Genomic DNA, 24,463 nt, shown 5'->3' on the forward strand with positions numbered 1-24,463 from the left:
CTACCGATATTTTGTCAGCATCCTCTTCCTTAGTAACACCGATTCAACGTACTTATTAAATATTCTAGCTTTGCCCTGCGCCTCTAAATATATATCACTTTCTTTGTTGCTAATAGGCCATCACCCCACCTCTTACTATCCGTTGTTAATGAAAATAAATTCACATAGACTCTATTAAAGTAAGAGAGACAACTTTATTGCTAACAGAGCGCTGGGAGAAGAGTTGAGGTCCCACGACCTGCGAATCACCTTCTCCCTGAGTGCCTTGTGCCGCGGGGTTATAAGCAGTTTACAGGGGGCGGAATACAATCATTTAAATTCATTTACATACAACCAATCAATCCATATGGCAATGCAATTCATTTACATACAACCAATCAATCCATATGGCAACGCAATTCATTTACATACAACTTTTTAGTCCTAGTGAAACATGATAGCATGGTGCGAGTTTGGGGGCCTTTCCTCTGTATCTTCTTTTGTGGTTAGTTATTCTGTTGCAAAGCTTTCTATGAAACTGGCCTGCACCTGGCCAGGAGTCACTTGTTGCTGCAGAGTTCATATCACGGACAGCAGATAGGCTTCTTGGTACAAAGTTCATTTAGTTGTGGTTTACCCCATCCTGCTTTGCTATGTCCGAAAATCCACTCTCAACACCGTTAACTATTTACATGCCGGTAGAAGATTTTTGAATTCCTTTTTATGTTAACCGCCATTCTATTCTCATATATTCTCTTTGCCAGTCAAGGATCACATTCAAAGACACAACTGTTTGGAAGCTGTTGAGATTTAAACCACATTTCTTTATGCGATGCATTGGAAATCTGACGTTCATGTTGGCATGATTAAAATCTTCATTCCCAAGCCTTGTCTTGCATTAAACTCTGAATAGGGAGAGAGTACAACTCCATTTATTGGACAATTTCCAATTTAGTACATGCCATTTTGCAGTTTTCCATATGTAGATCTCCATGCCACAAAGTTGGCCAAATTCTTCAGTAACTTCAAAAGTTGCACTTGGGTTTCAATCTACTCTCGATAGCCTGGGAAAGGAATATGTCTTGACACATTCCCATCTCTAATTTCAAGGCATGGCTCCTTCATGAGATTGAGTGGAAAATCTGATTTTGATTCTATTAAGTACATACTGGTCAAGATAAAATTGGGATTTCTGACCTGCTGCCAAATAATCACTTGGGAGGTAGTTTGAAATAAACTTTAGAGGCAAGTATTCAGAGATTTGTTCAAGGTAGTAGTGTTCTGACAACTGTTTTGAAGGCCCAACTATGAAACCCTGGCAGTAATCTATTCACTGAGTGGAATTGTGACACAAATGTACTTTGACTATGTAGATCGTTTTTTGAGAGCTGTTTTAATTTAAAATGGTGACATGTTCCTCTTAGTTTTGATACAAGGTATTTTTCTGAGTATTGTAATGCTTTTTTCCCTTTATTTGTGTTAACAGGCATATTGGAGAGGATATGCTGGTAGAAGACAGCTTCAGAGAGCACAACACTATTGCATTCTCCTACAAAGTCGCATAAGGATGAAAATTGCAGTCACCTCTTATCGACGTACGATATGGGCCACTGTTACTCTTCAGAGGCATTTCAGAGCACATCTACTAGCTTTAACTGAGCGAAGGGATTATTTGAAATTGAAGCTTTCAGCTGTTATGATACAGTCTGTATTTAGAAGGTGGAAAGCACACAAACTGCAAAAGCAGACCACAGCTGCAATAGTACTACAGAAATACATAAAGGGTTTCCTTTGTCGATACCAATACAAAAGATTTCAATGGTCCATATCCTTGATACAAGCATATGCTAAAGGGTATCTAGTAAGAACTGAAAATAACAAAAGGAAAAATGCTGCTATCACGCTACAGAAATACATAAAGGCTTATGTGACCGGAAGGCATGAATATCTTTCTTATCGGAGACTCAAAAGGGCTGCAGTTGTATTTCAAACTGCTTACCGTGCCTTAAAAATGAGGAAGCTCTATCGCCAAACTAAATCAGCGATAGTAATCCAATCCACTTTTAGAATGTACCAGCAGCGGAAGAGGTTCATTGCTCTTCGGAAAGGGGTCATCACTATGCAGACTTTAGTAAGAAAGCATTTGGCTCAAATTAGGTTCCTAAAATGCCACCAAGCTGCCATTATCTTACAAAGGTGTTTCAGAGCTAAACGACAGGGGAGGAAAGAGATGCAGCATTACCTAGAGCTTAGACAGGCAGCTGTAAAGGTGCAACTGGCTTTTCGGAGATGGCGAGCACAAAAAGAGATTAGAGAAAATCAAGCTGCAGTTACAATACAGTCCTGGTATCAAATGTATAAAGGAAAACAAAGATATTTACATCAAAAAGAAAGTTGCATTAGAATCCAGTCATGGTATAGATGCTACAGGGCTCAACGTGCTTTTCGCACTAGGAAAGTTGCAGTGCTGGTCATCCAAAAATATTATAGAGCTTACAGAGAAGGAAAAGCTCAGCGGGAGAAGCATGTATTGATGCTCAAGGCAGCAATAACTTTACAAGCTCACTTTCGAGGTATGAAGGCTCGGCAGGTTGCCAGAAAAATGAAAGCTGCACTTATCATTCAGTCGTATTGGCAAATGAGAAAAGAAAGATACAAGTTTTTGCATTATCGACACTGTATCATTGCACTGCAAGCCCATGTGAGAAGATGGCAAGCTCAGCAAAGACACCATTCAATGAAAATTGCAGCTTGTACAATACAAGCCCGTTTCAGAGCCATTTCAGCTCAAAAGAAAGCTCACTCGGAGTACAAGACAATAAGGTCTGCAGCTATTGTCTTACAGTCTGCATATAGAGGGTTACAAGCAAGAAGGCAATTTTACCGGTTACAGTCAGTTGTGAAGATCCAGTCTGCTTTCCGTGCATATGTTTCACGAAAGAGATTCATGCAAATCAAAAATGCTACCATCAAAATTCAGGCCTCTGTGAAAATGATCCAAGTAAAGAAGTATTACAGATCCCTTAAAAAAGCCACAATCTACATCCAGAGGCGTTACCGGGCTAACAAGCTTTGTTTGGAAAAGCGCATAGAATACCTGAAAAAAAGGGAGGCTTGTATCTGTCTTCAATCTGCTGTTAGACGGTATTTAATTCAAAAAGAGTTGCATTTGTGGAGGCAAGCTGCAGTTAAAATTCAGTCCATGTTCAGAATGCATAGAGTAAGGAGTCAGTATCTTAGGATCCATTATGCTGCAGTTGTAATCCAAAGAGGATTCCGTGCATACAGTGAAGGGATTTATCAAAGGCAGAACTTCCTAAGAATCAAAGAAGCAATAATATGTTTGCAGGCAGCATTCAAAGGTTACAACGTACGCGAAATGATTAAGCTTCAACATAAAGCAGCCACCAAAATCCAGGCAGCTTTCAGAGGGCATGCTTCAAGGGTCAAGTATTTGGCAATGCAAAATGCTGCCATTGAAATCCAGAGATGGTACAGGAGTTGCAAAGTTGGATGGCAGCAGCAACTTGAATACCTTAAAATTAGGGCAGCAGCAATTATTCTCCAAGCAGTATTCCGTGGATTATCTGCAAGGGAAAAATTAAAAATGCAACGTAAGGCAGCAGTAATTGTTCAAACTGCTTTCCGAAGGTTTAGAGCGCAGTACCAGTTTAGAGTGTTAAAGGATGCTGTGGTAACTGTTCAATGCCGTTTTAGGGCAAAGTTGCTGGGGAGAAAAGAACGTCAAGTATATCTGACAATGTGCCAATCAGCAACGACACTTCAAGCAGCTTATAAAGGTATGGTTGCAAGGAAAGAGTTTAGAAGAAAACGTCAAGCTTGTATTACGATACAGTCTTATTTCAGAATGCACAAAACGTGTGCAAAATTTCAAACCATGAGACGAGCAACATTAATAATACAGGATCGATTTAGGGCTCAGGTGCAGAGAAATTATCAACATCAAAAGTATCAAAACATGAGGACTGCTGCTGTAGTGTTGCAAGCTGCATTTCGTGCAATGAAAACCCGAAAAGAGTTGAAAGAAATTCACAAAGCTGCTACAATTATCCAAGCTGCAGCCAAATCTTTCTTAGCCAAGCAGCAATACACCTCTCTTAAAGCTGCTTCAATTCTACTCCAAAGACGATTCAGAGCTTTGGTGCTGGCCAGAAAGCAGCGAGGAATTTATCTATCTGTCCATCGTGCAACTTTATCTATGCAAGCTGCTTACAGGGGCATGAAAGTAAGGCGAAAGATTCAACATCAGCATAAGGCAGCTGCAGTGATACAAGCTGTATTTAGGATGCACAAGGTCTGCCTTCCATATCGGGCAATGAGATTGGCGGCTACAATAATACAAAGCCATTATCGAGCTCACCGTCAAAGGAAAACTGATCGTGATCATTACATGAAGGTTCGAAACAGTGTTCTGCTTCTTCAGGCTGCCTACCAAGGAATGCGTGTTCGAAAGCATTTAAGGAGCATGCACAAGTCTGCAACACTGATACAGACTTATTATCGAATGTACAGACAACGGCAATGCTACAGGAGACTTTGTTGGGCAGCAACAGTTGTACAGCAAAGATACCGAGCTTGCAAAGTCAGAGATGCACATATGAAATATTACAATTATTTGAAGAAAGCAGCTGTTCGTATTCAGGCTGCTTTCCGAGGAATGAAAACAAGGGAAGAAATTCAGAGAATTGGTCGAGCTTCAATAGTTATCCAGAGAATGTTTAGGGCTTATAAAGATCGGAAAAAATACCTGTCTCTCAAAGCTTCTGCTACCATAATCCAACAGCGATACCGTGCACTCGTGCTTACCAGGATTCAGCAACAGAAATATGTTTCTGTTCATAATGCAACTTTATCTATTCAAGCCGCTTACAGGGGCATGAAAGTACGGCAAGATATTCAGCACAAGCACAAGGCAGCAACAGTTATACAAGCTGCATTTAGGATGCACAAGGTGCGCCTTCCATACCGGGCAATGAGATTGGCGACTACGATAATACAAAGCCATTATCAAGCTTACCATCAAAGGAAAACTGCTCGTGATCATTACATGAAGGTTCGAAACAGTGTTCTGCTTCTTCAAGCTGCCTACCGAGGAATGCGTGTTCGAAAGCATTTAAGGAGCATGCACAAGTCTGCAACACTGATACAGACTTATTATCGAATGTACAGACAACGGCAATGCTACAAGAGACTTTGTTGGGCAGCAACAGTTGTACAGCAAAGATACCGAGCTTGCAAAGTCAGAGATGCACATATGAAATATTACAATTATTTGAAGAAAGCAGCTGTTCGTATTCAGGCCGCTTTCCGAGTAATGAAAACAAGGGAAGAAATTCAGAGAATTGGTCGAGCTTCAATAATTATCCAGAGAAGGTTTAGGGCCTATAAAGATCGGAAAAAATACCTGTCTCTTAAAGCTTCTGCTACCATAATCCAACAGCGATACCGTGCACTTGTGCTTACCAGGATTCAGCAACAGAAATATGTTTCTGTTCGTAATGCAACTTTATCTATTCAAGCCGCTTACAGGGGCATGAAAGTACGGCAAGATATTCAGCACAAGCACAAGGCAGCAACAGTTATACAAGCTGCATTTAGGATGCACAAGGTGCGCCTTCCATACCGGGCAATGAGATTGGCGACTACGATAATACAAAGCCATTATCAAGCTTACCATCAAAGGAAAACTGCTCGTGATCATTACATGAAGGTTCGAAACAGTGTTCTGCTTCTTCAAGCTGCCTACCGAGGAATGCGTGTTCGAAAGCATTTAAGGAGCATGCACAAGTCTGCAACACTGATACAGACTTATTATCGAATGTACAGCCAACGGCAATGCTACAGGAGACTTTGTTGGGCAGCAACAGTTGTACAGCGAAGATACCGAGCTTGCAAAGTCAGAGATGCACATGTGAAACATTGGAATGATACAAAGAAAGCAACAATTTGTTTTCAGGCTTTTTACCGTGGGAGAAAAGCCCGAGATTTGGCTAAAAAAATTAAGGCAGCCCGCTTTATTAAGTCATTCTTGCAGATGTGCATTACGAGAAAATTATTCTTGAATCAGAAGTCAGCCGTAATAATACTGCAAGCTGCGTTCCGTGGTTATCGAGCAAGGGTACGCTACAGAGCTATGTGGCTTGCAGCCCTTTCAATTCAAAGCTGGTACAGAGCCTGCAAAATTGGTCGTTTGCAGCTTGTGCAATATCAATCCATGAGACATGCAGCTATCACAATTCAGGCTGCTTATAAAGGTATGATTGTTAGACAGTGGGTTAAACAGACACATGCTGCTATTAAAATTCAGTCAGTACTCTGCATGATTCGGTATAGGACGGCTTTTCTCAGACTAAAATCTGCTGCAATTGTAGTGCAGTCTCACTATCGTGCTTATAAAGCTAGAAAATTACATAAAACATACAAAGCAGCAGCTGTTGTATTGCAAGGACATTATAGATCCCACCTTCTAATGAAGCAACAGAGATCAGCTTATTTGACATTCCGGCAGACAGTCATCAGCCTTCAAGCCAGAATACGAGGATTTATTGTCCAAAGAAACTATAAAAAGCTTCATCAATGCATCACAAAAATTCAGGTAATATTTCAGATGGTAAATTTAAATGAGCTTATGTAAATTATTGTCCGATTGCCATACAGGGACAACCTCTGAAATCCGAAACTGAGGCCATTCCGGTTTTTGGGTTTTTCCAGATTTCGAAACAGAAAAAAAAATGTTTTATTAGGCTTAACCTTGTTTTGGATCACTATTGCCCTGTATTGACCGCACTGGCACCTGGTGTGATCTGACAGGATTGCATCCAGGGCTGACACCAGATCAGACACATAGGGCTAAAAATTTGCCAACCTTGCGCCCGTTTTTTGCAAACTGTGAAATTCGGAGAAGTCTTGCGCTGGTGGTTTTTAAGTACGGCTGGGGAGCGGACCGCCGTCGTGCAAGACTCGAAATAGCACTTTCACCAAAATTTTGGCTCACAACGCACCCGTAGTTAGGACGGAAAAAATCGCCCGGGAAAAACCTGCGTTGCAGCCCTTGAAGTAGCCGTAGGTATGAAGCCCTGCAAAAAAGTTAAGTTAAAGTTTTTATTAATTCTTTGGCAGCAATTTGATAGTTAAATATCTTGTGAATGTTTTGTGATTTTTTGTTGCAATTTTGTGGAGGGGGCGGGGGGGATTATTTACAGAATACTGATCAGAATACCAAATATCCATTTCTGAAATGTTACTACTTTCCTTTTATGCCGGCTATATCACCATTGTGAAAAAAATGTCCAGTTGTCAGGACAGATTTCTGGACGTCGATGCGTGCGATCTGCAGAGTGTTCGGTTTTAGGAACTGCAGATTTTGGGCACTCTACCTGTATTATGGTTTTAATGCAGTTGAAAGTTAAATTTACAAACCGACTTCTTCACAAGAGTGCCTTTTTATACATATATATTGATTGGGGTCAGGAGAAGTTTGTATCCAAATGGTATCAGGTACAATTAAGACGATGAAAAAATGTAATCATTTTCTTTCTCTCTGTCCTCCTTTCTCTCGCCCCTCCATCTTTTTTCTCTTCTTTTATTCTTTCTCCTCACTCTCTTTGCCCACCTTTCATGGAAGTTTTATGATGCAAAATGGGGGAGCGATCCAGCAGACAAAGGCGACCCATACAACTGGCTACATTTTTAGGTAGCAAATATCGAATGTTGATTAAGAAGGGATCAGTTGGAGACAGAAGGACAATGTACAAATTGCCATGGAATGTATTCAAATATTACCATTAGCCTGTTTTTATTCTAAGTACAGTAGCTTATTTCCAATCTGTTTTTAAAAATCCTCGCAGGCTTGTTATCGTAGAAAGAAACTGAGGCAAATATTCCTTCTCTACAAGAAAGCTGCGTGTGTGATACAGCAACACTACAGAGCCTATTGTCAAAGAAAGGTTGAACAAGAAAAATACTTTCAAATGAAGCATGCTGCTGTCATAATACAGGTATTTCTTTACCAATCTGTCAAATAAGGTCATCCTGCTCTCTGAACCTAAGCTGATTGTCTTTTTATGAAGCTGTCCTGTTCCAAATATTCCCCACTATACTCTCGAGTTCAGAAGTGTTCCCTTTAATTGACGTTAAACTTGAATCCTGACCTTTTTATTCAAATAATGCTTGCATTTCCCACTTTTCACTTAGAAAGGAAAATTCCAGAATGTAGTCATTAAAAAAAAATGTCTATTTGTTTGAAGCCTGTGGATATATATTAGATTCAGGTATTTTGCTTTAAAAGTACCTAGCCTTTATAATCTGACGAAGAGTCACAGATCTGCAACGTTAACTCTGTTTCTCTCCACAGATGCTGCTTGATCTGTTGAGATTTTCAGTGTTTTCTGTTAGTTTAGCCTTTATAATGTTCATTTGTTTCTATCAGCACACTGTGGGCTGTTTTTCTGATGTCTTTGAACATTTGATCTCTGAATTTGGTCAAAGACTGATGCCAAGTAACTTTAACACTGGTTTGCAAACGATTTTCTTATCGTCCAATTTTAATCTCCCATATCCTCTTTAATGGTGTCACTTACTGGTCAAATACATGTGCAGAGCTGCACTTATCAGCTAAATTGATTGAAGATAGTTGGGTCTTGTTGATAAAAGTGCCCCAAGACCATCCAACAGATTTGTTCACCTTGGCATTGTTATGCATGTACAATAAATGCACCACGAGGTCTGAGCACTGCAATTCAAACTGTACCATTGTCTTATTTATTCAGACTCCAGAGTGCCAGAACATTCTGCTGCAAACCCTTTTATACACTTGAGCGCCCTCAGCTGGTGGGCTACACAAGTTACATGTACACATCACTCCCTCCCAAAGTCTTTGGTTCAAGTGGTCGAGCCCTGGTGTGTGTGCATTGGTTGGTCTTCGATGTTGCTGTCTTCCTTGCGTGTTCTTGTTGCATGTGCTTCAACCTCTGGTCTGGTCTGTGAGACGGTTTACTTAGAACCACTTTGTCCATATCACTTTATTCCCCTCTTTGACCAAAGTCGTGCCAGACGCTTGCTTGTTCAGACCGGCATGTGAATCTTATTAAGAATGCGTGATGTCGCCGCGTGATCGTGGCACACGTCCTTCCGGTTTCGCTGGGTTGCAACGTGGTCGTACGGACCTGGTGAACCAATGATGTCCTGGTTAGGCCTACTTGCTTTGTGTTTCGTGCTGCTCGCCATGCAGGATCATTGGGCTCGGGCTTGCATTGGGCAGACCAGACATGCGTGATGTCGTTTAAGGTCTCTGATCCTCTGGGATAGGCAACTTATCTTTGCTTTGTCGAGACGACTTATTTTCGTCTTGCCTTTTCTCAGGAATGGCCGACTGGTTCCCAAGTGGGACACAGCGTTTTACATTGGATAGTGCAGGATCCTGGCCATTCCAGGTCCTAATGTGGTGAGCAGTAGCGGGTGACTTCTCGCTCCCAAAACCACATCTGACCAGGGATGAGTCAGCGGGCAGCGCCATTCCAACCCCGGTGGTGGATGATGGTGGCCTGCCGAACGCATCAGCACCCAAGCCGGTGCCTGGTCTGTGGCGGGTAACCTTGGTGTCTATCTTGTTGCTGCCTAGAGACAGTGACTTGAGCAACTTGCAGTCAGTTTCGAGCTCAGCCCAGTGTCTGACAGGATATGGGTACTTTAGTGACTTCCTCGACTCTACCGCGGGCTCCTTTTGGCCTTACATTTTTTTTTAGACGCTTGTACAACCGGTTGCCTATTGCCTGATACAGATACATTTGATTTCTGTGGCACGCAGCCAATCCCATACAATGGTACATTACAATTCAGCACAAACCATTTACATGGGTCCTGCAATACAATTATCAGAACAAAGCCTGTTTCTAGCTTTCCCTGCGAACCTCCCTAACCAGCTTCTGCCTAGCAGTGTTGGGCCATTGCCTGGAACAATCCACAATGATAGCTCATGCACAGCTCCTTCGTACTCTACCCTCAATTCCACACTCCCTATCACAGGTATGATTTCTCCGGTGTACGTACATAGCTTTGCATTACTCGGACACAATTTGGGCCTATGTGCCTCATTGTCCCATATTTTCTCAAAAGCCTCTTTGCTCATGACTGACTGACTCGCACCCATGTCCAACTCCATAGATATGAGAAGTCCGTTCAACTTCACTTCACGTGTTAATGGGTTTCTTGTGGTGGTGAAGGTGTATAACCCTACACTTCCTCATCATCACTCTCAGGTCGAGTTGCTTGTATCTCGTGGTCCAAGTCGGATCGATCCTCTGCCACGTGGTGTGTCGCAGCACGTCTGCACATCCTCGAGGGGTGCCCCACTGCTGCGCAGCCTCTGAGCACGTAGTGCTTAAATCGGCATTGATAGGCCCGATGATTACTCCCGCAACGCCAACATGGTGCTAATGGATTCCTCCCATTCACCCCCGATGGCAGACTGAGTTGTAATCAGTCTAGCGGCCGCAGGCTAATAGGCCTTGCCCTGCCCCATTCTGCCTGCCGGCTCCGTTATTTTATGTATAGTACTTGCCCTTTCGTTTTCCTCTGCGCTCCGATTCTGCAAGGATATCTGCTTTGTGTTATCGCTTGTGGAGATGTATGCCTGGGCAATCGCGATAGCCCTGCTCAGCTTGACCATCTCAGCAGCTAGCAGCTTACGGAGGATGACTTAGTGGTTGATCCCCCGTACAAAGAAGTCCTGCAGCATTTCACCAACCAAACTCCAAATTCGCAGGGTCCAGCGAGACGTCTGAGGTCGTATTCCGCTACGTCCTGGCCCTCTGAGCGATGGTGTGTGTAGAATTGGTACCTGGCCATGAGGATACTCACTTTAGGCTTGCGATGCCCCATAACCAGTTTACACAGTTCTGGGTACTCTTTGCTTGTTGGTTTCTCCGGTGCTAGCAGATCCTTGATTAAGCCGTAGATTTTGGACCCATGCACTGTAAGGAAGATCGCACAGTGCTTGCCCGCGTTCCCGTCGCCCTGCAGCTTGTTGGCCTCAAAGTACAGATCGAGGCGTTCCACCAAAGCATCCCAATCCTCGCCCTCCATGAAGTGCTCCAAAATCCCCAGAGCAGCCATGATCTCTTGTGAATTCTTAGTCCGTATCTCGTCGCCAATTGTTATGTATGTACAATAAATGCACCACGAGGCCTGAGCACTGCAATTCAAACTGTGTGACCATTGTCTATTTATTCAGACTCCAGAGTGCCGGAACATTCTGCTGCAAACCCTTTTATATACCTATGCGCCCTCAGCTGGTGGGCTACACACATTACATGTACACATCACTTGAACTCCGCCAGTTACGCCCTCTGCTGGTGGGCTACACAAGTTGCATATACTACAGGCATTGATGATGCATTGTCAGTTTGCAATTTCACTCTAATTGCCCAGATTTTGGGTTATTGAAACCACCATCAACAATATTCTGGTCTAGACCATTATTACAAAATGTTTCTTGCTCTAATTGCTTCCTTTCTTTTTTTTTATCCTGAACATCAGTCTGAGCTCTACTCTTTGGTCAAACACTTACATAATTTCTTGCTGTTGACACAAAGTCTTCTCTTTGTACCATTTCTTGCTTTGTTGTGCATTGCACCTCCTGTAAACTTTAGTATGCATTTTAGCTGTAAATATCATGGTTTAGTTAGGTCTGTTAATCCAATTTTAGTTTATATCTTCCTTAGCAAGTGTGCTTCCTTAGCAAATGCGCTTCCAGTTCTGCAATCTTGTTTGTGCTTTCAACATTGATATTTATTTCAGCATTTCATTTTGTTTTGTTACTTTATTTTTATCTGCCCTCACATTTTCACCAATGTTTTATACATAGTTTGAACCCAAAAGAAGTATGCCTATCTGTTAGCTTAAAAATCTTAATTGCAGGAATGGAATCATAGAAATTTACAGCACGGAATGAGGCCATTTTGGTCCATTGTGTCCACACCGACCGACAAAGAACTATCCAGCCTATTCCCACTTTCCAGCTCTTGGTCCGTAGCCTTATAAGTTACTGTACTTCAAGTGAATATCCAAGTACTTTTTAAAAGTGGTGAGGGTTTCTGCCTTTACAACGCTTTCAGGCAGTGAGTTCCAGACCCCCACCACCCTCTGGGTGAAAACATTCCCCTTAAATCTCCTCCTAAACCTCCTACCAATTACTGTAAATCTATGCCCCCTGGTTGTTGACCCCTCTGCTAAGGGAAATAGATACTTCCTATCCACTCGATCTAGGCCCCTCATAATTTTATACACCTCTCAGGTCTCTTCTCAGCCTCTTCTGTTCCAAAGAAAACAAACCCAGCCCATCCAATCTTTTCTCTTGGCTAATATTCTCCTGTCCAGGCAACTTCCTTGTAAATCTCCTCTGTACCTTCTCCAGTGCAACCGCATTTTTCCTGTAATGTGGTGACCAAAACTGTATGCAGTACTCTAGCTGTGGCCTAACTGGTGTTTTGTACAGTTCAAGCATAATCATCATGCTCTTGTATTCTGTCCATCGGCTAATAAAGACAAGTATTCCGTATGCTTTCTTAACCACCTTATCTACCTGGCCTGCTACATTCAGGGATCTGTGGACATGTACTCCACAGTCCCTCTGTTCCTCCATTTAATGTGTATTCCCTTGTCTTGTTAGCCCTCCCCAAATGCATGACCTCACATTTCTCCGGATTGAATTCCATCTGCCACTGTTCTGCCCACCTAACCAGCTCATTGATATTATCCTGTGACGTCAATGTGCTACTTTTGTAGTTGAAATGCTTCATTTTAATTAAAATTGTTTTTTGTGCTTCTCAACTTGACTCTGGCAAGCAGTGTCAGCAAACATTTTATTCTGTATTTTCTTTTTTTTTTCAGACTGCATTCCGTAGGCACCAAACGAGACAGCTAGTTAAAAAAATGAGAGCTGCACAAAAAATCCAGGTGTGGTTTAAGGCTCAAGTTGTACGTCAGCAGTATAAGTCCATACTTACTTCAGTTATATTCATCCAGAGGCAATTGAGAGCAAAACAAGAAAGATCCAGGTAACTTTTTAAGTAAAGGAAGTGGTGTGTTTTATTTTGACACTTTACTCTTGAAATAGGAGCCACAGATCAAACTGACTGCAATATTTGCCGTGCTTCCCAAAGCGCAATTCAAATTTACTAAATGTAGTTTGTTCACTCCGAAGTAGCAAGAAAGAAAAATAGAAAACATGGCAGACTAATTTGTGTTGGGCCATGAGGAAGAGGGAAAAGTGCAGAAACTGCCAATGCTGTTTTTAAAAAAAAAAAAAATGAATTTAGAAACATTATTATTGAAAACACATAATTAGTGAATGTTTTTTTTTAAATGAGTAATATACTTCAAACCAATTTAATGGTCCTTGGGATGAAAATTTCCTCCCTCTCTCTCACAATGTAAAATTAATTTGCGTAGTCTCAGTCCAGTTCCTAGAGGTATAGGTTCAAAACTGCACACAAATGCAATACCAATTAACAATTTCACTCCGTATATATCATGGTTAGTGTTGAATATATGAAGCAAGTGCTACACTGGTGCATTGGGTATGCTCTTCAGAATGTGGAGCAGAGTAGATGTTAGCTGACACACAGTCCCTGAAATGTAGTGTTCCATTGCCCAGCACTAACATCTGACACATTGATATGTGCAAAGAATTAACATCCAGAGGGGAAAAATGCTGTAAGTACGGAGCTGAAATACTTATACACTCTGATTTAAATGTGTCCTTTTTTTGCTTAAGTTAACACACAATTTTTTTATGTTTCACGACTAGGTTTTTAAAGATCCGCGCTGCCACAATTATTATTCAGCAAAGGTGGAGAATGACTCTTGCAACAAGGAGATTGCACCATGAAAACTTAATGAAAACAATGGCAGCAATCAAAATCCAGGCCCTTTGGAAAGGACTTAATATCAGAAAACAAATGATCAGGGTAGCCTATTTGCTAGAATGGTCTATTACATTTTCTTTGCCCTTTTGATGTGATTTGCAATCTGGTGATTTAGGGTAAACATATGGGGTAGAGTTTCCACTTTGGGTGCAATTGACAACCCGGGTGCAAAATTGTGCTGGTTTTCTGAAGTGAAATGATGGTTCAAGTTTCCCCTCAAACTCATCTGCATATCAGCGAACGTAAAATCTTTTATGAGCACAAACGGGCCGCATAATAGAATGTAATTGCTTTTTTTCCCCTTGCTTTAAAAAATATTCCGTGATATATTTAAGAGTGGTAACCTGGTGCAGTTTCATTAATACAGATGAAAATGAGTTTATCACACAACATAAACATTTTTAATAAGAGTGTCTAGTGCATCAACCTGATTTTAAATCACTGAAAATTACAGAACCATTTACTAGTATCATTGGTGTACACTAGTCTTTTATCAATTAAATATTTTTTAATATTTAAAAACACTCCCAGCTTAACTTGAAGGGCCATAAACAGCATAATTGGCAGAAACTCGCCGTGCTCATTATTTCGATCCTGGGTGTGGCCAATTTTGTAGATGGGGCCAGCTTCCAGCATGATGTTCTAAAACAATGTTAAAGTTCGCGGAAACTCAATTTATGCTGACCATAACTTGAGCTTAAAATGCCTCGATCTTTTACGCTGGTTTGGCTGATTTTGGGTGAATTGAGCCTGTACGGAAACTCGAAGCCATCATTTTAATTTTAGTTCTAGGACCTGGATTCAAACCTGAATGAAATTCATGGGATTAAAGTCGTCTTTCTTTTCTACCAGCTGGGAGGGTTTAGGTAAAGTGAGTTTGAACAGTTTTGACCCAGTTTCTGAAACAACAGTGAGTCGGCGGCATCTGGAGAAGGAATAAGCTGATTAATGCTTCATGTGTAACCCTTCATCTAAACTGAAAGATACGCAAACACTGATCCAACGAAGATCAAAACTAGGAACAATATTTAATTTTGGCTGCGGCCTTTTAGTTTGAATGATGACTTTAGTAACTTCAGACCATAACTATATCTCCCATTTTCAACCAGCAAGGGGTGGTGTTGATTGGGTTTGATCTCTTTTGTATGGGGAGGAGAAGCAGGGTGACCCTTTGTTAAAGTACCTGTATTGACCTGTATTTTCTCCTTGTAAATGCAAGATCTACTGTATTTTCTTTTAGCACTTTCTATTGTAACTTCAAACCTGCATCTGCAGATCGTCTCCCGCCTGCCCCCCCCCCCCCCATGGATTCCACTATGTTTATGCATCTTAAAATATATAAGTCTATCTGCATAATTCGTTCAAGTCTCTTAAATTAAGTTTCCTTTCTACTCATTACCTCTGCATAGCTTTATGTCATCAGCAAATTCAACAATACTTCAGCTACCCCATTGCCTTCTTTTAATATTGTGAACAACAGGATCCCAGAACAGATCTCTGGAATACAACTGGTTACTTCTTCCCAGATGAGCACTTTCTGTTTAACACCATCCTTTGCACACCGCTGGATTACCCCCATCCAATAATTTAATTCTTTCTTCAAAGAATTTCAGTGGGTTTATAAGGCATTGATCCTAAATATTCAAAATGCTGATAAATTACTTGTGAAACTGTCCTTTGAAATGGACTATCAAAGTTAAGTTGCCATTATTGGTATTACAGAAACATGAGGCTGCCTCTCAAATTCAGCTTGCGTACAGAAGTTATAATCAAAAAGAAATTCCTTCAGTTAAGAATGGCTGCAATGGTTATACAGAGACTTTACAGAGCATGGCAGCTTGCAAAAACTGAAAACATGAAATACAAAAAAAACAGAGCAGTGATGATTCTCTTGCAATCTGTATGTTGTGGATGGTTAGTTCGTAAGAAGGTATGATTGTCATCACTGGAATGGAACCTTTGAATTCTAATTTATTGAAGCTCATCTTATAACAGAATTGGGTCTCTACAAACCTCTGAAGTTTTTGGGTTCTCTGCTGAAACTAAATGATGTAGCGAGTACTTTTACAAGGAACATAGTGAATACAATGATGACTTGGGGCCACATTTTTCACTGCTCACTAAAATTAACAGGAAAAATTAGACGGCATAAATAAGAAGCAAGACTGGGAGAAATTGGTAACTGGCTTGGTTTGTACAGGAAATCTGAGTTACAGCCATCCCAATGTGTGTTCTTAGCAAATTTTGCTCCTAATTTCAGTTAAGGATGAAGATATTGTTAAAGACCAGTTGTATAGAACTTGCTAGATGGGCGAGAGGAGAATGAGACTCTAAATGGAAGATGAATTTTGAGCTCAAACTCAGAACTGGTGTTAGCTGAGTGAAGGGCAAGATTTTACTACATCCCACAGCTGTAGCTTATCTATCATGTAGTATTCAAATTTAGAAATCCGACTTTTGCCCAATAACTGAAATGCCTACTTTACTGTGTGGTGGTGTTGCTACATTAAATCATGGTTTATTTACTTTTCCTCTTTTCCAGCTTTCTGAGCAAAAATTGGCAGAAAAGAAGCTTTGCTTTACTGCTGCCGTGTATCACCACATTTGTGCCATTAAGATTCAAAGGGCATACAGAGGCTACATGGCTCTTAAACATGCAAACGGCAAGATCAATTCCGTCATTTGTATCCAGGTAAAAATAAAAAAGGATGATCAAAATTTTAATGCAGCATTTCTGAAAAGCTGCAAGTTTAGACATATTGGAGAAGAATTAATCTGGCGTAACAGTATTGTAGATTTTATTTTTTTACAATATCTGACTGGAGCAATTATCCCTCCATTGTGGTTTATTATTAATTGAGTCTTTAAGTAATTTCACCTTTTATAATATGCCTGTGCAATTCTAACATTTTGAATAATACTGAAGAAAAAGTATCTTAACAAATACCCCGTGTCACTTCATATCTGATGGATTCCTTAAGTATAGTCACTGTTATGTTGTTGTTCTTGGGCAAAATGTAGTAAATGTGGCAGCCTACAGTACACAGCAAAGTTCCAAAACAGGAAATGACTGAACAACCAGAAAATCTTTTTTGGGTAATGATGCTTGAGCGAGGTGTGTTGGCCAGGACATTGAATCTATTGTTTGATCTGAAGAGAGAGGCCAGGGCCATTGCTTTAACATCTCTAAAAGATGGCACCTCCAACAATGCAGCATTCCCCAAGTGTCAGCTTAGATTTTGAGCTCAAATTATAGTGGGGCTTGAGCCTATGACCTTCTGACTTAGTGACAGTGCTACCAATGGAGCAAATCTCAAGCCTGCTGCTACCATTGAGTTAGGAATTCTGCTGCAAATTTGTGGTTCATAAATAGTGATTTGGTATATACCTATTGCAGCATTACTATTAACAGAGGCTGAACTCCAGGACATAGTCGACGTATTTACTGAGGAGTATGAAAGCATGGGCCTTACGCTAAACATCCGAAAGACAAAGGTCCTCCACCAGCCGGTCCTCGCCGCACATCACTGCCCCCCTAGTCATCAAGAACCACGGAGCGGCCCTGGTCACTGTGAACCACTTCCCATATCTTGGGAGCCTCCTATCAACAAGAGCAGGCATTGATGACGAGATCCAACACCACCCCAGTGCAGCCTTTGGCCGCCTCAGGAAAAGAGTGTTTGAAGACCAGACTCCCAAAACTGCCACCAAGCTCATGGTCTACATGGCTGTAGTAACACCTGCCCTCCTGTATAGCTCAGAAACATGGACCATGTACAGTAGACACCTCAAGTTGCTGGAGAAATATCACCAACGATGTCTCCGCAAGATCCTATAAATCCCCTGGGAGGACAGGCGCACCAAGATCATCCAGGCTAACATCCTCAGCGTTGAAGCACTGACCACACTCAATCAGCTCCGCTGGGCAGGCCACATAGTTCGCATGCCAGACACGAGACTCCCAAAGCAAGTGCTCTACTTGGAGCTCCTTCACAGCAAGCGAGCCAAAGGTGGGCAGCGGAAATGCTAAAAGGACACCCTCAAAGCCTCCCTGATAAAGTGCGACATCCCCACTGACACCAGGGAGTCCCTGGCCAAAGACTGCCCTAAGTGGAGGAAGTGCATCCCAGAGGGCGCTGAGCACCTTGAGTCTCAACGCTGAAAACATGTAGAAATCAAGTGCAGGCAAGAGCGTGCGGAAAACCAGTCCCACCCACCCCTTCCCTCAGCGACTTATCTATACCACCTGTGATCGGGTCTGTGGCTCTCGTATTGGATTGTTCAGTCACCAAAGAACTCACTTCAGGAGTGGAAGCAAGTCTTCCTCGATTCCGAGGAACTGCCTATGATGGACCATTTTCTAATACTTGTCTCCACCCCTTGAGCTATTTAACCCAAAATTTATTTTGAGATTTATCAAACTGTTCCCAAATCCAGTACTGAGTGAGTGGGAATTAAAGGACTCCTTGCTTGTCAAGGTGGTTATTTTAAGGTGGTTATTTGTTGATTTATTACAAATCTTTCATTATAGAGATGGTGCAGGACTTGTCTTCAACGCAGCAGATACCTTGATGAGCGTCAAAAGATCATTATAGCACAGCGAACTGTGAAAATCTGGCTCATGCGACGTCACAGAGCTGCTGTTGTCATTCAAAAAGCTGTAAGAAGGTTTCTTTATAAAACCTGGAAAGAAAGATTTCACAGTGGAATTATCAAAATACAGGTACTCTATAATCTTAATTGTGGTTGATTGTTGGTGTCATGTAAAGTATCTGCTGTATATGAGAACATAAATGAGAGAATGTATGTGTGTGTATATATAATATATTAGTTTGCTGGTTATTTTGGGGGTTTGCAAAATAACATGTATTGTGCACCTATTAAACTTTATTTAAATGGTCATATAAGTTGATTAAAATCAATTGCATGGTGGTTGTAATGCTGATTTACAGTGCTACACTTGAAATATTGTACTTTAGAAATGTACTTTGTGTCATGGGCTTTCAGAAGTTTATTGGAATAATGCACTCGTTGAATAAAATATTATCAAAATGAATTTTTAATTTTATAGGCTTTGTGGAAAGGATATTACTTGCGCAAGAAAACCAACAATCTTCAAATAATTGCTATCAGACAGCGCATTCAACAGGCTAATCAGAACAGCACCGAGGAGCAGAAATTGTGCAACAGAACAGCTGTAGCTCTAGATTACATTCTTAAGTACAAACATTTCTCTAACATTCTTGCAGCTTTACAGCATTTAGGTTTGTATATTTCTATTTTCTACAAACTATTTATGTAATGCAATAAGATTACCTGAAAATGCACTTTTATCTATTTATTAAAATTAGTTTTAATTGAGTCTTTCGCTGGAGTAAAGGAATGTGGTTTGACCAGTGCACTGAATCCCAGCAAAGCCAGCATTTACTGCCCATCCTGGTTGCCCTGAGACAGTGGTGGCGGGCTGCCTTCTTAAACCACTGGTAATGGTTTGCTTGGCCAGAGGGCAGTTAAGGGTCAACCACATTGATGTGGGACTGGAGCTACATGTAGGCTAGACCAGGCAAGAACAGCAGGTTTACCTTCCTAAAGGACATAAATGAGTGTCTGTTTTTTAGGGGATTCTGACAAGCTTCATAGTCACGTTTACTGGCACCAGCTTTTTATTTCTAGATTAAAAAAAAAATGAATTCAAATTCTTAATTACCATGGTGCGATTTGAATTTGTGTTCTTGGATTATTAGCTCAAATCTCTGGATTACTAGTACAATAACACAACCATTATGTTACCGTAACCCTTTCATGGAGAGTTTGATAAATGAACTCCACTTGTATAATAGTTACAGGTGGAGCATATTTCATTGATGTAACAAACATTAGTGTTCAGATGAAGTTGTTAAGCTGCTGTCTTGTAACAAATCGCTTTGTTTTGTCCTATCTGCCATGCACTGCATTGTATATTCTATTATGCTGGGGGAGATTTAAGTATTTTTATGTAAATTTGCTTTTACTACAAATTCATTTGTTGTCTGCTTTGAGTGAAAGCTTGATCTCAGGGCTGTAAACCACATTAATGTGCTTTACACTAGCTTTTTGTCACTATTTATTAAAAAGGTTCAATATTACAAGTTATAAATTTAATATCATGTCATGTATCCTGTTGCTAAAGCTCTGATAATATCAAAGTTTGTTAATAGCATTGGTTTATAGCTGTTGACTGTTCAAACTCTGCAATACTCATCATTACTGTAAATGGTTCTCTTCTTCAGAGCCTTTTCAAAATTTCTTTCATCTCCAGCCCCAAAAAGCCTACCCTTCACAGTACTCCAGCTACTGCCCCATCTCCAACCTCCCATTCCTGTCTAAGATCTTTGCACGTATTATCTCCTCGCTTTTGTGGTCACTTCTCTCTCAAATCCCTGTTCTAATTCCTTTGATCTTGTTTATACTCTGCTTAACAAGTTAGTCATCAATAACATCTCTTGTTACTGCACCTACAGCAGGTTAGCCTCCTTGACCACCTCCCAATGACATTTGATCATGCTACTGCATTGCTTTGTGTCTCCTCCGTTACATTGCCCTTGTATGATTCTTCTCCAACCTGTCCCAGCGCGGCCAGCACAGCTCCTGCAAAGTCACTACCCGAGTTCTCCAAGGGTGCCCCTTGCTCTTTCGCGTCATTATGCTGCTCCTCTGGCATCATCTGTTGGCATGGTATGCTGACTACACCCACAACCAGTTCTTGTTGTTGAACTGTCATTTCCACACCAGGTTGCAGATGAACCAGAATTTCTCTAGTTGAACAGTGGAAAAACTGAAGCTATTGTTTTCTCCAGCTCATTTGCCACCCTTTCAACTTTGGCGCCTTGCTCGATCTGTGCAAACCTCAGCATTCTTTCAGACCCAGACCTGAACTTCAATTGCCATATTTTATCCATTACCAAGACTGCTTAATTCCACATCTGCAACCTTGCTTTCTTTGGCATCTACCTTAACCCCATTGATGCCAAAATGATGATACAGTTTAGTCACCTCTTACATAAGAACATAAGAAATAGGAGCAGGAGAAGGCCATACGGCCCTTCGAGCCTGCTCCGCCATTTAATACGATCATGGCTGATCCGATCATGGACTCGGGTCTACTTCCCTGCCCGCTCTGTCTATTTCTGTCTTAAATTTATTCAATGTCCCAGCTTCCACAGCTCTCTGAGGCAGTGAATTCCACAGATCCACAGCCCTCAGAAGAAATTTCTCCTTATCTCAGTTTTAAATGGGTGGCTTCTTATTCTAAGATTATGCCCTCTAGTTCTAGTCTCCCCTATCAGTGGAAACATCCTCTCTGCATCCACCTTGTCAAGCCCCCTCAATCTTATACGTTTCGATAAAATCACCTCTCATTCTTCTGAATTCCAATGAGTAGAGGTTCAACTTACTCAACCTTTCTTCATAAGTCAACCCACTCATCTCTGGAATCAACCTTGTGAACCTTTTCTGAACTGCCTCCAAAGCAAGTATATCCTTTCGGAAATATGGAAACCAACACTGCACGCAGTATTCTAGGTGTGGCCTCACCAATACCCTGTATAACTGTAGCAAGACTTCCCTGCTTTTATACTCCATCCCCTTTGCAATAAAGCCAAGATTCCAATACCTGCATACTATCCTTTTGTGTTTCATGCGCAAGTACCCCCCAGGTCCTGCTGTACTGCAGCACTTTGCAATCTTTCTCCATTTAAATAATAACTTGCTCTTTGATTTTTTTCTGCCAAAGTGCATGACCTCACACTTTCGAAAATTATACTCCATCTGCCAAATTTTTGCTCACTCACTTCGCCTGTCGATGTCCTTTTGCAGATTTTGTGTGTCCTCCTCACACATTGCTTTTCTTCCCATCTTTGTATCATCAGCAAACTTGGCTATATTACACTCAGTCCCTTCCTCCAAGTCGTTAATATAAATGGGATCCCAGCACTGATCCCTGCGGCACCCCACTGGTTACTGATTGCCAACCCGTGAATGAACCATTTATCTCTACACTCTGTTTTCTGTTTGTTAGCCAATCCTCTATTCGTGCTAATATATTGCCCCCAATCCCATGACATTTTATCTTGTGCAGTAACTTTTTATGTGGCACCTTGTCAAATGCCTTCTGAAAGTCCAAATACACTACATCTACTGGTTCCCCTTTATCCCACCCTGTTCATTACATCCTCAAAGAATTCTAGCAAATTTGTCTCTACTCTTAATACCATCCATGCCAACCTCCACCTTGCATTAACTTGAAATTATACAAATCTCCACCACTCACATACAGTCTTATATTAAGTCCAGCATGCCCATTCTAACTAATCTACACTGGCTCCTCATCCCACCTCTTCCCCTCTTTCCACCTCCGCCCAACCCCCCCCCCCCCCCCCCCCCATCCCAATTTATTTAGATTGTTTCATGGCTTCATTCTCCCCTACTTCTGCAACCTTCTCCTGCTTTTTAGTCACTTCTTATATTTCCACAAATGGCTCTGTGTCCACAACTACTTGTATTTATCTAGTGCCTTTAATGTAATAAAACGTCCCAAGGGGGACGCTTCACACGAGGATAATCAGGAAATAATTGATACCAAGTCAAAGAGATTAGGAGGGATGGTTTCAAAAAAGTTGGCTTTAAAGAGCGCCTTAAAGGAGGAGGAAAAGGCAGATAGATTCAGGGAGAGAATTCCAGAGCTTAGCGCCTCGATATCTGAAGGTACAGCCACTAATGGACGAAGGAAATGGGGAATGCACAGGAGACCAGAGTTGTTGGAACGTAGCGTTCTTGGAGGGTTATAGTTGGAGGGAGGGGCGAGGACTTGGAGGGATTTCAAAATTAGCATCAGAATTTTGGATGAGCTCAAGTTTTTGACGGGTGAAAGATGGGAGACCGGCCAGGCGATCATTGAAATACTCGAGTATGGAGGCACTAAAGGCATGGGTGAGAGTTTAAGCAGCAGATGAGCTGGCAGAGGCGAAGACTGGTGATATTACAGAGCTGGGAATAGGCTGTCTTTGCACTGGAAAGGATATCTGGTTGGAACTTAGCTTGGGTTCAAATAGGATGCTGAAGTTGTGAATAGTCTGGTTCAGCCTGAGGCACTGGCCAGGGAAGGGGATGGAGTCGGTGGCTAAGAAACAGTTTGTGGCGTAGGCTGAAGACAGTGACTTCGGTCTTCCAATATTTATTAAGAGGAAATTGCAACTCGTCCAGAACTAGATGTCAAACAACCAGGCTGGCCGTGGAGGGGTCAAGATGGTAGTGAAATGTGGCTGGGTTTCATCAGCGTACATGTGGATTCTGATGTCATGTCTTTGGATGATGTTGCCAAGGGGCAGCATGTGGATGAGAAATGGGAGTGGTGGGGGCGGGGGGGCGGGGTTGCGCATCCTTGGTGGAACTTGAAAGGTAACCGTGCAGGGGCAGGAAGAGAAACCAATGCAGATGATTCTCTGACAACGATCGGATAGATAAAAGTGGAACCAGACAAGGGTTGTCACGGTCAACTGGACAATGCAGGAGAGGAATTGGAGGAGGATGATGTGGTCAACTGTGTCAAATTCGGCAGAGAGGGAGAGAATGTTGAAGTGATCACAGTCACAGATGATGTAATTTGTGACTTTGATGAGGGCCGTTTCAGGGGCATAAACCCGATCAGAGAAGTTCAGATGGGTACAGATTTGGGAAGCGACAACATTTTCAAGGACTTTGGAGAGGAAAGGGAGGTTGGAGATGGGGCTGTAGTTTGCAATGACTGATTGGTCAGATGTTTTTTTGAGGAGGAGGTGAAGACGGCTGACTTAAAAGGGAGTGTGTCGGTACTTGAGGAGATGGAGCTGTTTATCAGATCAGTTCGCATGGGGGTGAGGAAGGAAAGTTGGGTGGTCACAAGTTTAGTGGTAATATAGTTGAGGGAACAGGAGCTGGGTCTGATGGACAAGGTGAGGTCAGAGGCCATGAGGGAATACAAGAGAGAAACTAGAGAAAGTTGGGAGTTCAGGACCAGGCCGGGGATGAAGATTGTGGTAAGCTTGGCTTGGTGGGCAAGGGAAGGGAGGGATGCTGCAGAGACAGTTGGATGGATAATCTCAATCTTGGTGACACAGAAGTCTACACGTTCCAGCACTTGTTAGAGGTGAGGGTTGAGGAGGCATAGGAGAGAGGGGTTTAATGAGACAATTGGTAGTTGTGTGTTGACTCATTTTCTCCTCCGAAGTGCATTGACATGTTTTTCCATGTTTAAAACTGTTCCTTAAGTGGAAATTGATGGTTTTTGTTGCTAATTTCATAAAGGTATCTGCTAATTCTAATCACGAAGGATCCGTTTTTAATATTCGTTAATTTATTTTCAGAAGTTGCAACCAGACTGTCTTCCATTTGTTGTGAAAATCTTGCCCAAAGTGGAGCGACACCTATTATTTTAATTTTGATTAGGAGTTGTAACCGCAGTGTGCCTTCTATGGATGTCATTAAGTATGCAGTTCAAGTTCTCCTCAATCTTTCAAAGGTAC

General features: G+C 41.7%; 1 protein-coding gene across 1 annotated transcript in view; it reads left to right on the forward strand.

Moving 5' to 3' along the window:
• The window catches only part of aspm (assembly factor for spindle microtubules), an 86,311-nt gene that overhangs the window by 56,108 nt on the left and 5,740 nt on the right, over positions 1-24,463 (forward strand). Inside the window, exons 18-25 of the mRNA XM_070887325.1 lie at positions 1,466-6,595; positions 7,848-7,997; positions 12,889-13,055; positions 13,808-13,967; positions 16,468-16,617; positions 18,457-18,648; positions 18,997-19,189; positions 24,305-24,459. Of these exons, the coding sequence (XP_070743426.1) occupies positions 1,466-6,595; positions 7,848-7,997; positions 12,889-13,055; positions 13,808-13,967; positions 16,468-16,617; positions 18,457-18,648; positions 18,997-19,189; positions 24,305-24,459 (6,297 nt within the window). The remainder of the gene's footprint in view (positions 1-1,465; positions 6,596-7,847; positions 7,998-12,888; positions 13,056-13,807; positions 13,968-16,467; positions 16,618-18,456; positions 18,649-18,996; positions 19,190-24,304; positions 24,460-24,463) is intronic.

The sequence above is a fragment of the Pristiophorus japonicus genome, chromosome 8, assembly GCF_044704955.1.
Source record: "Pristiophorus japonicus isolate sPriJap1 chromosome 8, sPriJap1.hap1, whole genome shotgun sequence".
In the NCBI taxonomy this organism is placed as follows: Eukaryota; Metazoa; Chordata; class Chondrichthyes; family Pristiophoridae; genus Pristiophorus; species Pristiophorus japonicus.